We start from the raw sequence: 17,763 nt of genomic DNA, 5'->3' as shown, positions 1-17,763 counted from the left end.
GCTTTATTGTAAGACATTCCATCCCCCATCTGTTCAGTAACTGTAGACCCGTGGTCGGCAAACTGCGGCTTGCGAGCCACATGCAGCTCTTTGGCCCCTTGAGTGTGGCTCTTCCACAAAATACCACGGCCTGGGCGAGTCTATTTTGAAGAAGTGGCGTTAGAAGAAGTTTAAGCTTAAAAAATTTGGCTCTCAAAAGAAATTTCAATCGTTGTACTGGTGATATTTGGCGCTGTTGACTGATGAGTTTGCCGAACACTGGTCTAGACAGTTTTTGGTGGAAACTGCTATCACTTTTCCTGACTGACACATTTGGCCACGATTGTCCAGAAGCTCTTGCTAGCTTTGTTATTCTGCAAGGAATCTGTGGGGGTCGATCTCCTGCACTAGCTTCCTGCCATGGGCTACTACAGCAAGTAGGACCATATTCTACCAGCACTTCCACGAATAGATATTTTGCGGTTAAAAAATAGGTTATCAAGATCTAGGAGCAGAGAATTTGCTCAGAGTTACAAAGCCAAATGGTTACATCACGGGATCTAGAAGTCGAATTTCCGAATGCACATTTCTGAGTTTTGTAAACAACATGATACTCAGCCCTCCACCAACACTCCCTCCCTCCAGAAAAGTATACGATAGATTTTCTCCTTTTGGGGAGATGTTTACTGTCATCTCCAGAGGCATGGTGGGTTGAGTCATTTTTTTTCTAATGGCCGATTTTTCTTTCTTTCCCTTTCTATGGTGAAGACCTAAAAAGTGAGTAAGCTCTTGGCTTTTTAAAAAATAACTTGCATTTTTCTATTTTAAACTTGGTTGAACGTATAACATCCTAATACGTTGTTTTGTTTTCTTAGATCCAAGCTAGTCAGAGTGGAGAATTTTGAGACCTACTTTAAGAAACAGCAAGCTGACTCCAACTGTGGGTTTGCAGAAGAATATGAAGTATGTGGTTGTAAATATTGTGCTTTCTATTGCTTCGTTTTCCCTGAAAGTTGTAAAATTGCCCATTTTTATTTTATGGTGAAGCTCTGGGGAAGAGGCGACCTGCTGCTTGGAGGGGACAGCAGTTCTCGTGTTTCCCCCGGTGTCACACGGCTGTGGTGTGGTCTGTGAGCACTTAGATCAGGGGTGGGGAACGTCCACCCCCCTTATACGGCCCACGAAACCATTTGGTCTGGCCCTGCCAAGGCATTAGGGGGAGTTAATTACATGTTTGACCAATATAGCAGGCTAATTTTTAAGGTGATAATTTTGTATGGCCTGTGAATGATGTGATAAATACCCAAGTGGCCCTTGGCAGAAAAAAGGTTCCCCACCCCTGACTTACTAGTAGATGGACCTTTGATTCTCCTGATGTGGATACCTGAAGATTATGCAGAGATACAGAAGCTGGGAATTCAAGCTAGAGGGCTGTCAACTGAAGTATGTTTGAACACTAACTAAATGGACAACGTATTTGTTTTATTTTCAGGATCTGAAGCTTGTTGGAATTAGTCAACCTAAATATGCAGCTGAACTGGCTGAGAATAGAGGGAAGAACCGCTATAATAATGTTCTGCCTTGTAAGTTGTTTTTTCCCACATGGTCTTCCTTTTTTTTCTGTCCTTGGCCGTCGCTGCTCTAGCAGTAGAGGGGAGGGGAATCAAAATACCAACTAGCCACTTCCATAACTGTTCATTAGTCACCTATTTTATACTAAGCATTGTATTTTGGCATCTTCCATTGAATCCAGTCCTCACAACAACCTTATAAAATAAGTAGTGGGATATTTATTTTGTAGATGAGGAAAATGAGGCACAGAGTAGCTAAGTGACTTGTGGCAGGACCAGGCTTGGGCAAGGTCTGTCCGTTTTATATATATATGTTGATTTTAGAGATGAAGGGAGAGGGATAGAGAGATAGAAACATCGATAGAGAAACATCATTGATCAGCTGCCTCCTGCACGCCCCCTACTGGGGATCAAGCCTGCAACCCAGGCATGTGCCCTGACAGGGAATGGGTCCTGTGACCTCTTGGTTCCTGGGTGGATGCTCAATCACTGAGCCATACCGGCTGGGCTATAGGGTGGTTTTGAGGAAAAGGTAAATTGCTGAGGGTGTTACCTGGCTCATGGCTCTCACCCAAGGTGCTCACAGTAGTGGCTTGTGTCGTCTGAGAAGGCGGGGTGGCCTGGTTGAGAGCTGGGGCCCTGGTGCCAGGCTGCCTGGATTCAATCCTTGATTCTGCCACTGACTGCCACATAGCCCCTCCGTGCCATGGTGACACAGGGTGACTGTGAGGATTAAATGTGGCCGCATGTGTAAATGCCACCCTGTGTTCCCCCAAGGGGTGACAGGGCCCCTGTGCTATCTTGTACCTCTTTTTCCTCTCTGGTATGTCTCTCTCCTCAAATGTTTGCTTCTCACGAGGACCTTTTTTCCTCTTAAATCCGCAGATGATATTTCCCGTGTCAGACTTTCAGTCCAGACCCATTCAGCCGACGACTACATCAATGCCAACTACATGCCTGTAAGTGGGGAGAGGTTCTCAGAGCACTGGCTTGTTGGGGTGATGACCTTCGGAGCTCCCCTTTCTGTTCCTTTGACATTGAATATGTGTGGCTTTCGGTTTCTAGGGCTACCATTCCAAGAAAGATTTCATTGCCACACAAGGACCTTTACCCAACACTTTGAAAGATTTTTGGCGTATGGTTTGGGAGAAAAATGTATATGCCATTGTCATGCTGACCAAATGTGTTGAACAGGGAAGGGTAAGCATCTTTTAAAATTTATATATTAATAAATTATTAATTCTTTTTTTTTTTTTTTTTTTTTTACTGTGGTGGAAGGTTAAGTATCTTAAACACCATTTGTCTTTTTAATTTTTTTCATTTGTCTTTAAAAACACACACACACTTCACCAAACATTAGCACCTCTATTCTTAGAAACTTGTTTTCTGTCTTTATAATTCTCCAAGTGAAAAGTTAGAAAAATAAAATCTTATTTAAAATAACATAAAACTACAGAGTGAAAAAAAATCTTTAAAAATCTATTTTATTATTACCTCCGTTTGTGGACACATAATAGTCTCTGTTCATTAAGTCACTGCTGCTGGAGTTGGTTAAGACCAGGAGGTGGGTAGATGTCCCAGGCCTGGAACAAGATGCTGCTGCTCACGGCCCAGCTCCGCCCTCCAGCTCTGCGGCTGGGTGCAGGCATCGTGTCTCTAAGCAACCAGCTTTGTCTGTGAGACGGTACTCGACCACCCTGGTGATTTTCAAACGTGGTTTTTAGCACTGGAAACTTTTCTTGATGCAGAATCTCAGACTTTCCCCCAGATATGTCTCAGCAGTCTCTCTCCCTGGTGATGGCCTGGAATCCTTTGGCCGTTTCCATTAAAGAGAAGATTTCTGCTGGTACTAAAACCCCATGTTTCCATAAATGGGTCTGAGGAGAATTGGAAAACATGCTGAACTCAGGAATTCTGTGCCTGAGGAATGGGACCTAATGTTGCTCTGTGAATCTTTTCCTGTAGGTTTTTTTACTTGAAGACTAGGATAGGACTCAGGCCCCTAGACCTGAGTTCTGAAACTTGAACGTACATCAGAATCACCTGGAGGGACGTTCCACCTTTAGAGTTTCTCATTCAGAGGGTCTGTGGGGCCCCAAGAATTGCATTGGGACAGTTCCCAGGGGCTGATGCTTCTGTTGCTCCAGCATGTCTGCTTTGAGTCGCACTGTGCTAGGGGATGGTGGGACCTGCCATCATTTCTTTTTTCTTTTTCTTTATTTTTATTGATTTCAGAGAGAGGAAGGGAGAGGGAGTAGAGAAACATCAGTGATGAGAGAGAATCATCGATCGGCTGCCTCCTGCACACCCCACACGAGGGATTGAACCTGCAACCTGTGCCCTGACGGGGAACTGAACTGTGACCTTCTGGTTCATAGGTCCACACTCAACCACTGAGCCATGCTGGCCGGGCAGACACCATTTCTTTTAATGTTCTTTTCTTCCCTTTCATAGAGCAGATATTTTTCCAGCCCAAGATTGTGTAAGGTCCTGTGGCAGGGGCTGGGCATGGAAGAAGGAAAGGTAGCAAAGAACAATGAGAGATGATTCCCATCTTCTTGTGATACAGAAGGTAGGGCTTTGCACCCCCTTCTGGTATCAGGAGAACAGCCCATTAATGCGCATAAGAGAACATAGATTATGAATGTACATGAACGTTATGGGCTGTTCAGCCCTGGGCTTCACAATGGAACATTCTTATAAATATCTGTTAGACAAACAAAAGTGATGTATGTAACTGAACAAAGACCATGAGGTTGACTTTAGATGGGCCCTTGTTCATCTTGGGTCAGGGGAAGTGGATGATATTGATTCTGGGTGAAAGGGGAAGGGAGCCAGACTACAGTATTTTCTGCACAATATGCTCCATATATGTTATTTCTTTCCTAAAATGCCCTGTGAGGTATTATCAGTATTTTATAGATGGGAAACTGAGGCTCAGGGAGTTTAAGAACTTGCCCACAAGGTGGCAACAAAAATCCAGCTGGTTAAGAGCTGGAGCTGGAAGTCAACTCCATGTCCGTGTATGTTCAAGTTCTGTGCTCTTTCTTGGAGCAGTGGTCTAAAAACTGGAATCTTAGGAAAAATGCAGGTTCCATGCCTGGGTTGGAGTTTCTGGAGGTGGGACCCAGGCATCGGTTTTTAAAGCAAAACAGATCTCCCAGGTCAGTCAATCCGATAACCAACCAGGTTTGGAAACCACCAGCTGTAGAGCATACCTTAGAAAGTTGAGTATGTGTGTGTGTGTGTATGTGTGTATTGTTGTTTGCCAAATGGGGTTGCAGATATTCTTGGAGAGCAGTCGTTTCTTTTCTTTTTAAAATTTATCTTTATTGTTGAAAGTATTACATATGTTCCCTTTTTCCCCCCATTGACACCTTCTAGCCCGCTCCTACCCCTTGCCCAAGGTCTTCACCACCTTAGAAGAGCAGTTGTTTTTTGATTTTTTTTTTTCTGTTCACATTTGCTCACTAATTTATAGGATCCAAGATCCTAAAATGATTTCATCCGATCCTCTTTACTGGCGTCTATGTTTGTATGGCACTTAGTGTGTCTATGGTGTATTGGGCACAGATCTCATTTCTTCCAGCTGCACGTGGTTCTGGGTCAATCAGAGTTTAGTTCAGGGAACAGTCATGGAGGGGCTGCTGTGGGGGCCACAGGGCACTGGGTGGGACTGTGTCCCCTGAGAAGTTACAGCTGCTGCTTAGCGCTAACTCAGTTTTCATGCAGAAATGAGTGCTCAGCGTTGGCCAGATCTGATTTTTTTAAGAGAAGCCAGAAATCTGGATTTCTAATGAGAAATATTTCAATTTTAAAAGAGTTGGCAACAGTTGTAAATTAAAACACACACACAATTTTAAGAGTCAAACAGAACCCAACTAGAGGACTTAGTCCCTGATGCCAGTTGTCAATATCTGGTCTCACTTGAGAGGCTTCAGTGATAACAGATGGTGTGATCTCAGTCTTTGTATAAAAATGCACTTGTAGCCCTGGCCGGGTCGCTCAGTTGGTTAGAGCACCATTCCAGTGCGCCAAAGTTGGGTGTTTGATCTCTGGTCCGGGCACATACAAGAATCAACTAATGAATGCATAAATAAGTGGAGCAACAAATGGATGTTTCTGTCTCTGTCTCTCTCAAATCAATAAATAAAATATTTAAAGAATGCACTTTTATTCTAGACCAAGTGTGAGGAGTACTGGCCTTCCAAGCAGGCCAAGGACTATGGGGACATAACTGTGGCAATGACATCCGAAATTGTTCTTCCAGAATGGACCATCAGAGACTTCATAGTGAAAAATGTAAGTAGGTCAGGATGGCTAGGTCTCCCCTAAAATGACCATATATTAATTTTAGGGGTGATCCGTTTTAGGTTAATATTAACCAATCTTCTCTATGCCTTCAAAAAGTGTTTTTGCTTTCTTCTTTACAGAATAAAACAATTCATATCTATACACACTCTAAAGCAACCCTTTAGCTTTACTTTCTTAAGAAGCATTTCATGTTATTCTTAAAAAAAATGGACCTTAATGGCTCAGCATCCATAGCTCCTTTCTTTCCACTTGCTGACTTGCTTGTAGAGTTTTTGTTACAAACCAAGGCCCTTTTGCATTAGTAGGAACTGTGACATCAGGAACAGCCATTTCCTGTTGGACAGTTTCATTAATAGGATTCCCGAGCATGGACACAAGGCTTCCTTAACCCCTCAAAATTATGAAAACAAATCCAATAAATTGTGTAGGCACTTTAGGAAGTCAGTTTATGTGTCTTCTCTCTTTGGTTAAGGGTGCTTAAAAATGGAAGCAGTGTCAGGAAGCGACATTAGCTTCTGATGGGCATGTGAATGGGCATACTCCTTTGTGATTTATTATCCAGGGCATAAAAATTTCCCCTTGGTCTGGTGGTTCCAAGTGTTAGAATCTATTCCAAAGAATCAATATAAAATATAGGAGAAGGCTTTTTATCCATAAAAATGAATCTCAGCATTATTTGTAATGGGAGGGGGGGGTTTGGAAACCATGCAAATATCTAGCTTTTGGAGAATGGAGAACTAAACTATAGGTTATCTAGTCATTGTGTCATTATTCAGCTATTAGTAATGATAGCTATGTAGACTGGATAATTGCCATGAACATAATTAAGTAAACATGCTAGGAGACAAAATTTTATGCATATTATGAATAATACATGAAAGAAAAGCCTGCAAGTGGATTCAGTGGTGTTGAATTTTATGGGATGGGGGTTAGGTACTAATGTACGAGAATTATCCTTGAAGATTTCCATAAGTCATGGATGCAGTGTGTCATGTTAAGTATTAACTCTTTACTAATTGCTGTTTCTCAAAGGCTCTGGCCTTAGCTAATATTTTAATTCCTTTCGGGGACATGCTGTCCAGACTCTTATCATGCACTTGTGTTGTCTGCATAAATAATGCAATTTATAATAATGGAGAATTCTTTAAAATGTCACGCATATTTCTATAGATTTCGCCCATTTAAAATGGACTGGCTTATCCTTGGTTGCTTTTACCCTTGTGGAAGAGAATTGTGGGTGGAATTATTCACATCATTTAAAAATTACTGTTACTATTATTATTATTTTTTGTTAACTAAACTTCAGATTTTATTTGGATTTCACATTTTTCTACTAAAGCCCTTTCCTGTTCCAGGACCCAATCTAGGATACCACATAGCATTTAGTAAAATATTTACTTTTTAATCACAGAAAATGCACATGTATATTTTCGTTTTTAGAAGTGGAAACATAACAGGTAGAGTGAAACGTTTCTTTTGACTGTCACCCCTCATCTGGGCTCCTTTGCCTCCCTGTAGAAATAATATTGACAAGTCCGACTTCCCTCTTTCTTTTTCTCCTCTTCCCTGTCAAGGCTGGCTTTCTTTGGGTGAATACTTTTGGTTAAGTTTGTGAATGTTACATATGTGTGTGATGGGACGTCACAGAACTCTCTCCCTTGTTTCTGCCTTGCTTCCTTACTGTTTTCCACACTTTGAAGAATGTGAATGCACTGTGTTTATAATGTATATGCATTTTTTAAAAAAAGCCTCCAAGGTAGCTGTCATAAAGGAGATGGCAATGCCTGCAGTCCAGATGTAGGCACACACAGTGCAGTCCAGATGTGGACACACACACAGGTGCGGCCAGTGCCTGGCTGTGGGCCTAGTGAGGACGGTTGAATCAGGGACAGGAATGGCCCAGCCTGGGTGGAGTTCTGATCAGCAATGTCCATGCTCCCATCCTGGTAGGAAACCCGTCTGTGTAATAACTAACTTGTAACAGGGTTCACTTGCTATTGTCTGTCTGCTGTTGATATAGATTTTTTTTTTGGGGGGGGGATGTGGGAGGTCTTTTCTCAAGTGCCTACAATTCTAAATATTTACGTGGTGCTTGCTACTTGCCTACCATGTTCTTAAATTCTCCGGAGACGTGAATTACGAGGCAGTTCTTGCCCTGAAGGCGCCCAGTGTCTCAGCGGGATTCGATACGTTTATTTTAGGTCAGTGACATTCCCAGGGGGGCTCAGGGATGGGCCCTACAAAGCGCTAAGGAGCTGTGGGTGTGCATGTGAGCACGCTATAGGCCGGGAGCTGTGGTGGGAAAGGGAAGAGGTCTGAACCCGAATTCAGAGGGTGAGGGACTTCTACCACCTATGCCGAGTGTTGGGGACATCACTTTACTTCTTGGGACTTTTGCTCCCTTGTCTTTAAAGGCGGATAATAAACCCTCCGGCTTGTGTATGTGATGAGGAATTGATGAGTACATTGAAGTTTGTGTAAGCACTTTATTAGCTGTTGCACCAAAATAAAATTCTAATTTCTAGTTGTAACCACTCCTGGTTGAAAGCCACCTTTCAGCCATTTGGTGCGGTTCAGCATTCAGGTACTGCTTCGTTTCACAGCCTTTCTGATGTTGCCAGGCAGCTTTTCTCTCGGGATCTATTCTCTAGTTACTTCTTCTTTTTTTAAAAAAATATATGTTTTTATTGATTTTTAGAGAGAGAGGAAGGGGGAGAGAGAACGAAACATCGAGGTGAGAGAGAAACACTCGTTGGCTGCCTCCCATACACGCCCTGTCTGAGGACTGAACGTGCAACTTGAGCATATGCCCTGACCAGGAATTGAACCGGGACCCATTGGTACACGGGGGGCAACACTCAAGCAACTGAGCCACACTGGCCAGAGCTAACCTCTTGTTTCTTTTCTTGGCTTTTTAGAAACAGACAAGTGACAGCCACCCTCTGCGACAATTCCACTTCACGTCCTGGCCTGACCACGGGGTTCCCGACACCACTGACCTGCTCATCAACTTCCGGTATCTTGTCCGTGACTACATGAAGCAGAGTCCTCCCGGATCGCCAATTCTGGTGCATTGCAGGTAGGCAGGGGGCGCTTCACCTGAGACAGACTTCAAAGGCAGTTATAAGTATGAACACTTTTGAAAAGCAAGGTCTAGATTGAATGCAGTAGGCGTTCTGTGAATTGAATCTGTGAATTTACAGATTCAGGTAAGGTTTGGAGACGTGGCCACAACTTAGTCCCTAAACCCTGGGACAGGGAATGGGGAACTATAGCTTGTGGGCCAGATCTGGTAGGCTGCCTGTATTTTTTTTTTAAACTATCATGTATTGAAACATATTTCTTTTTTATAATATTTTCTTATAAAATATTTCAATCTTACAAAAATATAGAGAAGAGTAACAATTCATAAAGCATACCACGAGACCACATGTGTTTCTTTTTGTTAATAATACATTCTAGATATAAAGTCTCCACCTACCAGTCTCCTATCCCAGGTGAATGTCGTCCTAAAGTTCATGTGCGTTATTCCCTTGCGTGCTTTTATGTTTTATTGCATATGTGTATATCTCTCTGGTTTCATACAGCTTTAAACTTTTACCAGGTTTTATTGTGTATACATCATTCTGCAGCCTGCTTTCTTCATTCAGCACGTTGGTTTGTTATTTAACAATATCGAAACACATAATTCTAGTTTGTTTTACTTATTCACTTAAAATATTTTTTTGACATACAAAAAACTGCACATCACTTAATATATACGACTTGACAAGTTTGGGGATAAGTATATATTCCCATGGCACTATCACCACAATCTGTTTTGCTGCCTATTTTCATGACGTTGTCCTGGGCCACAGCCGTGCTCATTAGTTTGTATATTGTCTGTAGTTACTGTCACGCCGCAACGGCAGAAAGAGGCCACTGGCTTGCACAGCCGAGGATAGTTACTGTCTGGCCCTTTGCAGAAGAAGTTGCTCCCCCTCCTCTAGAACAGTGACATGAGCTTTAAAGCGAATGGGTGAACTTAAGACAGAAGAAAGGAGGAGCTGTGTTGCCCCCTGGGGAATAAATTGATGAAACTTGCCATCCTAGCTTATGGTGGCAACTTGACTGGGCCTGGGATCCAAGAAGCTCTAGCAAGGTGTTTTAAAAAAAAATATATATATTTTTATTGATTTCAGAGAGAAAGGGAGAGGGAGAGAGAGACAGAAACATCAATAATGAGAGAGAATTATTGATCGGCTGCCTCCTGCACATCCCACACTGGGAGTCAAGCCTGCAACCCAGGCATGTGCCCTCCTGACTGGGAATTAAATCGTGATCTCCTGGTTCAGAGGTCGATGCTCAACCACGGAGCCACACCAGCTGGGCTAGCAAGGTGTTTTATATGTGGCATTTGACTCCAAAGGAACTCTAGGATTTGGGCCGCCGTCCCAAGCCAGTGCATTCTGATGTGCTGAGGTTTCAGTAGAGCAAACGTTCAGTGATCCTGGGCTCTGCCCTCGCAGCCTGGTCATGGAGGAGAGCACACACCTGCACAGGGCAGGGGCAGCTGTCCAGCAGAGGCCACCCACGGAGACGTGCTTGTTCCCTTCCCTTCTAGTGCGGGCGTCGGAAGGACGGGCACTTTCATCGCCATTGATCGCCTCATCTATCAGATAGAGAACGAGTACTCCGTGGACGTGTACGGGATTGTGTACGACCTTCGCATGCACAGGCCTTTAATGGTGCAAACAGAGGTGAGGCCCACATCTGTTGGACACTCCACCCTTCCTGTCTGTTCGTGTCACGCACTCGTGCTAAACTGTTTCACCCTTCCAGATCTTTCTGGCTCCTGGCCGTGATGTAACACTCGATTTCTTTAAGATCCTTAACTGACATGGGCTTGAACTACCCGATACAGTGACCCATGGCACTGATATCACTGATGGCGCCACAGCCCTAGACAGGATCCTTACCTGCTGCCACCGACTCACCCGATAATCTCAGCAGGTCCCTGAACTTTGTCTCTCGGATTTAACACTCATAAAATTGGCCTTTTCGCTCTTTGTTTCTTATTTAAAAAAAAAAAATGTTTTTATTGATTTCAGAGAGAGGAAGGGAGAGGGAGAGAGAGATAGAAACATCAATGACGACAGAGGATCAATGATCGGCTGCCCGCTGCACGCTCCCTACTGGGGATCGGGCCTGCAACCTGGGCATGTGCCCTTGACCAGAATCGAACCGTGACCTCCTGGTTCGTAGGTTGATGCTGAACCACTGAGCCACACCAGCTGGGATCGCTCTTTGTTTCTAAGAAGCTCCTCTGACCATCCTTAAAATAAGCTAGTGAAACAGACTTATCAAATATTAATAATATGAAATAGTGTAATGCTGCTTTACGCATGAATATAGCCATGTATCCCAGCCTTGTGCCGGTTAAACAACAGCAGGTCCGTAGCTGTGGGAGGATGGTGGGCAACTGAGACAGTGGATGCTTGGTAGCCACGGTGCCGCCGTGTAGCCCTGTTAGACTGGCTGTCCCTGCAATGTTCCCGGCAAGCCTCTCCAGGCATGTTCTCACACATATATTGGGAAGTGGCCCTTCTCGAAGCTGCAGGGTGAATTGCCTCGACCAGGATGAGAGCAGCATGTTCATTTTGTATCGGGCTGTCGCCGTGAATATGTGCCCTGTTTTTGAGTCCAGCAGGGAATGTTCTAGAGGCCTGGGTACATGGCGTGCTTTGGGGTGAGCAGTGTGGTTGTGGTGGAAAGTGTGGAATTGCCCTCCTGTGTTGGTTGGAAAAGACATTTTCTTTTTTTTTGTTGCTATAATTACATAGAGTAGCGGTTCTCTATCTTTTTTCCTCCTTTGAGAGAAACAGACATCTTATACCTGCTTACAAATGATTTTCAGGCCCCTTTTAAAATTTTAAAAAATAATATTAACTGAAAATAATATTACAATGAAAAGATCTGACGATACAGCATTATATAGGGTACATTTTTCTCTTTTACTTTTTTCTTCCCCACCCACACTCCCTGGAAGTAGCCAATGTTTACAGCTTGTGTGTATCTTCATAGGCTTCTTGATGTACAGCTGCAGAAAAACACGTGTACGCTCTCGCGTGCGCAAACACACACACACACACACACACACACACACACACACACACATGACCTGGAGTATTTTTAAAAAATGAAACTTTTATATATGATACTGCCCTGCAATTTATTTCCTCTTACAGCATCATGGATATTTTCCCGTGTTGGCATATACCTCTTCTTCCTCTTTTAATGGATACTACAGATCTGATATGCTGCCTCCAGATGGTCCCCCCCCCAACTCTACCCTGATCATCCCCCTCAACCCCACCTCCTCTGTTGAGAATCACAGTTTATTCCTTATTTTGCACATCCTCACTAGCCAAGAAAATCTTTTGGAAATTTTTATGATGTGAATGTACAAGTGCATTACCACCGCCACATCCTTCCTTTGCCCTTCCCCCACGATTCTGGTATTTCTCCTTGGATGTGGCACCGACACATGGCGATGAGAAGGTGGGGCTGTCAGGGGCTGTGGGTGGGGGCACATTCCTGGTTACCGGTGGGATGAGTTCACTTTTCTTTCCTCGATAAGTATGGAAAACCAGAAAAAGGGAGCATTTTTTTTTTCTTTTGCAAAACAGATTTATTTTTTAAGACTATTATATGATCCACGGGGAAAGCCAGGATCGTGTTGGGTTGGATATATTTTAAGTGCCAGAGGTCTGTTTTTACTACTGAATCTTGGAATCTTGCTGAGGGGAGGTCTGGGGAGTCTGTCCCTCTGGCTGAGAATCATTGATGGTGAGATTCTTGCTCTCTGGGGTTGCAGGTTTCACTAGAAAGTGATTACCCCTGGACGCGTTAACCTGAAGTATTCACTGTGGGGCGGGTGGGGTTGGGGAGTGGGAATCAAGTTTAAAAATAAGGGTGGATGCTAATCTATGGGACCTGCGCTCACTTGCTTCCTTCTTTTTCCCTTGTCTAACAGGACCAGTATGTTTTCCTCAATCAGTGTGTTTTGGATATTATCCGATCCCACAGAGACTCAAAAGTGGATCTCATCTACCAGAACACAACCGCAATGACAATCTACGAAAACATCGCCCCCGTGGCCACGTTTGGACAAACCAATGGTTACATCGCCTGATTCCAAAGGAAAGTCTCTCTGGAGTTAACGAGGCCACCACACCCACAGCAAAGAAAGGCGCCCCGATGTCGACATGCTTTTAGATGTCTAATATCTCAATTCTTTGATCTGTTTTGTTAGAACTAACTGAGGGTGTGAAGCTGCCCACGTAACACACGACAGATGAGAAGTTAGGGCTGTTGGGGGCTGTGGACGGGTGGTGAGCCAGTCAGCTGCATCCTGGTCCCCGGTGGGATGAGTTCACTCTTTTCCCTTGAGAATGATGGAAAACCAGGAAACGTGAGCTATGATTCTTTTTCAAAGCAGATTTTTTTTTTTTTTAAAAACAAAACTATTTTATATGATCCACATGGGAAAGCCAGGATCGTGCTGGGTTGAATATATTTTAAGTATCAGAGGTCTATTTTTACCTACTGAATCTCGGGATCTCGCTGATGGAAGGTGCAGAACTGTGGACCGTGATCACGCAGGGAGGGGCAGGCGGCGCCTCTCCGGCCTGGGTTTTCTATTTGAACATGTGCCTTTTCTGAATTATGCTTCCACAGGCAGAACTCAGAAGATTTCTCTATTTTTGTATCGAATCTCATAATTGGACTCTGCAGAATATTTAAACGGTAGTTTAGTATCGGAGGTTCAGCCTTCTCGGTAACATTCCTATCCTTGATTAGAGGAGGCCCCTCCCCCACTAGCCCCTCCCGTTTTATGCTCTATTCTTTCTTCCCCTTCTCCCCCCCTCCCACTCCCCCCCCCAGTTCCCCACAGATGTGTGTGTTCAGCCCACTGGTTGAGTGAGAGTGGAATTTGGGGTGGGGGTGGGTAGGGAAGCAAAGGAAACCCTACAGTGATGGACTCTCCTTTTCTAGTCCCTGTTCTGTCCCTTTCCCCCCTCATTTCGTATTTGGTAAGAAGGATTATTTAAAGGTGCAATATGTGACTAGTGATTCCTGATGCTCTAGGTTCTTAGCAACGTTTTACTCAGGTTGGCATTTTATGTGTGTGTGTGTGTGTGTGTGTGTGTGTGTGTGTGTGTGTAAATGCGTGGCAATCTGTGAACACTTCAGTGTGAAAACAGTGTCAAATTAATTCCTCCTCCTTCGAAATCCACTGGCTTTAGTCTGTCTGCGGTGACACATATTGATATCTACTGTATATATATATAGATACTAAACTCTCAAAAACAGTCATTCCTTTGAATTGAGGTGTACAAAGTTTGAATTTGTATCAAGATGTAATTATTATTTTTAAAACCTCTTTTCACTATACTGCTGCTGTAATTACTTTGATTTAAAAAAAAATGTAGATTAACTTTTTTTTTCCCTCCTTCAGGTGTGTATCCACCAAGAATTTCAGAATTTATGTGGATTAATTTTATTGGTACATAATCTGTAAACTTCTCAAGGCATTAACATGAAAGGATGTGTTTCTTTTTATTTTATGTCGTGGCTCAGGTTCTATTGTGAAGAAGTTGTGAGTGTATCCTCCGATCCGCAACGGAGTATACAAGGTCTTATGAAGGAATGTCCGACCCCCGAAAGCCCGTGGCCCTTGGCCACAGCCATGAGTCCTGCTGTAACCTTAGGATGAATGTGTCCTATTGAAGATGGGAGCGGGGTCCTCTCCGGGGTCCCTGCTCCCTGTGGGCCCGTGGGAGCCCTTCTCCCAACCCTGCCTCGCTCCTCAGCTCACCGGCACTTTGATAACTGGACGTGTGACTGGGTGTGTGGGGTCAGGAAGGGTGAACCACGACGTACTGACGCCCTTGATCCATTTCAGAGGTCAGTGCTGTACGCCCGTTGTCCCCTTTCCCTTTGAGGTACCGAAAGAATGAAAAGGAGAGGTGGTGATGTCTCGTTTTGGGGAGACCCTTACTTCCCAAACAGAAATTTGCACTTTTTGCTGAATCCTTTGCTGTCTTTGGTAGTAAGCAGTTCATTCAATGTCAGACCCTTCGAGGAATGGGTTGGCCCGGCCAGGTCGGGCCCTCTGGACCCCACTTCCGAGGGGCCTTTGGCTGTGTAGGTCTGAATCAAGGAAACCACACGGTTGTGGGGTGTGGGGTGCACCCGGGTTTGGGCCGATTGCTTCCTAACCTTCACACTGGTCTGGCCCCCAATGCATGCAGATCTCAGAGTCCCATAGCTTCAGTCAGAGGTGCCGGCTGAGGCAGCAGCTCTGTGGCCACACCCCTCCCCGCTCCAACTTGTCAGGAAACCTTTGTGGTGGGTCTGATCGGGGTGTCACATCCCAGGGAGATTCTGTGCCCCGCCCTGCCCTGCCCCTACCACTGCCGTGGAGACATCCGAGAAAAGGGCTTGCCTCTCACAATCCCTTTAAAATGAATGAAAGCAACAATAATTATAACCATATTGTATAGAAACTAAAAAAAAAAACACCCAGAAACCCTCTCCCTTCCACCTGGCGTGGGCTTGGGAGCTGGCCAGCAGCCCCACGTGCCACTCCCGGACGTCATTCCCAGCCCCAGAGGAAGGCCTGTGCCGGAGAGGCCTGGACTCCAAGCGGCAGGTCACACGGAGGTCACCACGCCTCTCTGCATCCTGAAGACGCTGTGGACGGGGCGAGTGGGGCGGCGAGAGTATTTATAGCACAGGGATCGCAAAGGGAAGATTCATGTGTAACTGTGAAGGACGTAGGGGCTGGGAGAGGGTCACAGGAAAGAGGAAGGTGCTTTTGAGCTCTTGCCCCAAACCCTCCCAGGAACAAATAACTAGAGTTGGAGGGACCGTGGAGAGGGTGGGGTTGCCCTGCGTTAGTAGTTGAGTTACATACAGAAACGCAGCCAGGGTGGGGTGGGTGGTCCTTGGCTTGGGGGATTTGGGTCATTGGCTCTCTTCTCCAAGCAAAGACGTTTTGCCTCCAGAGTTCGATCGAGAGGCAATGGCATCTGGGGTGTGTTCCTTGTGAGCGTGTAGTGACAGCTAGAGGTGGCCTCCTTGGCTCCCCTGGATTTGGGCTTCGTCAAGTTAGAGGCTCCGGGGTGGGGGTGGGGGCCACTCTGCAGCTGATTCACGTTTGCTTTCCACGTAGATGAAAAAGCCTGGCCCGCTTTTGGAATGATTGGTCGCGCTTACTGAGCTAAACAAGCCTTGGTGACTGATGTCGATTTGCCTCCGAAGTCCCAAGTCCTGCGTTTTCAGACTGTCCAGAGCAGCCGAGCGTTCAACATACTGTAGCTTTTTTTTTTTTTTTTTTACCTCCCGTGGGGCACATAAGGGTAGGATGTGTTGATGTAGACTCTAAAACTGTAATTTCCTTGTAACTGTTTTGGAATGATGCATATTTCTAATGTTGGTTATACTTGTACAGAGTACTGCTGTTGGTTGCTTTTCTTTGTTTTTTAAGGAAAAAAATGGCCTGAAATGTTCTTTTTTTAAAGACTTACAAATACCAAATATAAAAAAATGTCAACACATCATGCCTTTGTTTGTTTCTTTCCCTCCTCCTTACTTGGTGTCCGCACTGTTTCATTTACCACTCAGCTTACTGCCCTACATTCAGTGGGGGCGTCCTCGACAAAAACACGCTTCCCTGTGGGACTTCCCACATCCCATTAGTTTGCTGGGGCCGCCGTAACAAGGTGCCACAGGCTGGGGGGTGGGGGTGGGTGAAAGGGCTGAGGCAGCAGACATTTATTTCTCACGGTGCTGGAGGCGAGAAGTCCAAGGTGAAGGTGTTGGCAGGGCTCGTTCCTTTCGTGGCTTGTCGATGGCCATCTCCCTGTGTCCTCACATGGTTATCCCTCTGTGTGTGTCTGTGTCCCATTCTCCCCTTCTTATAAGGACATCAGTCATAGTGGGTTAAAGCCCACCCTTGTGACCTACTTTTACCTGCATTACCTCTTGAAAGTCCCTGTCTCCAAATACACTCACATTCAGAGGTACTTGGGGAGACACAATTCAGCCCAAATCACACATCCGGGGCGATGAAGGGAAAAGGAGGCTTGGGAGAACTGAGTGTGCATCTGAGAGGTGGCTGTGTGTGCTCTCAGAGGGTCCCCACCCCGGTTTTAGGGGGTTCGCTGTGGATGGATTTGGGGAATCCCAGAATTGCTGGGATATGTAGCAACTGGGGTAGGTTTTATTTCATCCCTTTCTGTTATGCTTGATGCAAACACTAAGCAGACAAAAGATGACTTTGTTTTGTGATCTCTCGTTCCTCGTGCCTGAGCCAAGTTAATCCATTCAACAGTGACACACCAAGTATCTACCATGCACCAGCCACTGAGGGTATCCATGGCAACACCAGGGACAGAAGTCCTGGCCCTCATGTGGCGTATGTTCTGATCAGAGGAGTCAGACAAAACAGCATGCACATAAAATCTTCGGTGTGTTAGATGGTGAAAATATAGAGAAAAAGAGCATTTCACTCCCTGATGCAACTTGTCATTGTCACACGACAAGGAAAGCGCTCTGCACGTTCCCCAGGTGTTCACAGAGGCCCGGCTTTGGGGGAAATGAAAGCGAGACGGTGGGCAGACACGGCGCACACTTCTCAGGCCGGTCGGGGAGACAACGGTGACGGCAGCAGACGTCCTGCCCGTGGGAGGGGGCAGGCCGAGGGACGGGCCAGGTGCGAGTGGTGCCAATGGAAAGTGAACGCTGTGACATGCCAGAGGGGGTGAAGGGAACAGGTCACAGGGATCCCAGAAGCACTGAGTCGGGTGGCATTCGAGCTGAATCGGAAGCAGAGTTTCAGCAGGAGGATAAA

General features: G+C 45.2%; 1 protein-coding gene across 1 annotated transcript in view; it reads left to right on the top strand.

Moving 5' to 3' along the window:
* PTPRJ (protein tyrosine phosphatase receptor type J) overlaps positions 1-14,440 on the top strand; it is a 41,220-nt gene extending 26,780 nt beyond the window's left edge. The window contains exons 16-24 of the mRNA XM_054725709.1: positions 748-756; positions 855-942; positions 1,472-1,562; positions 2,436-2,509; positions 2,616-2,750; positions 5,733-5,852; positions 8,783-8,943; positions 10,468-10,603; positions 12,880-14,440. Of these exons, the coding sequence (XP_054581684.1) occupies positions 748-756; positions 855-942; positions 1,472-1,562; positions 2,436-2,509; positions 2,616-2,750; positions 5,733-5,852; positions 8,783-8,943; positions 10,468-10,603; positions 12,880-13,038 (973 nt within the window). The 3' untranslated portion in view covers positions 13,039-14,440. The remainder of the gene's footprint in view (positions 1-747; positions 757-854; positions 943-1,471; positions 1,563-2,435; positions 2,510-2,615; positions 2,751-5,732; positions 5,853-8,782; positions 8,944-10,467; positions 10,604-12,879) is intronic.
* Positions 14,441-17,763: the final 3,323 nt, after the last annotated feature.

The sequence above is a fragment of the Eptesicus fuscus genome, chromosome 13, assembly GCF_027574615.1.
Source record: "Eptesicus fuscus isolate TK198812 chromosome 13, DD_ASM_mEF_20220401, whole genome shotgun sequence".
NCBI classification, from domain to species: domain Eukaryota; kingdom Metazoa; phylum Chordata; class Mammalia; order Chiroptera; family Vespertilionidae; genus Eptesicus; species Eptesicus fuscus.
The sequence above is the reverse complement of the archived record's forward strand: the minus strand, read 5'-3'. Positions and strand labels throughout refer to the sequence as shown.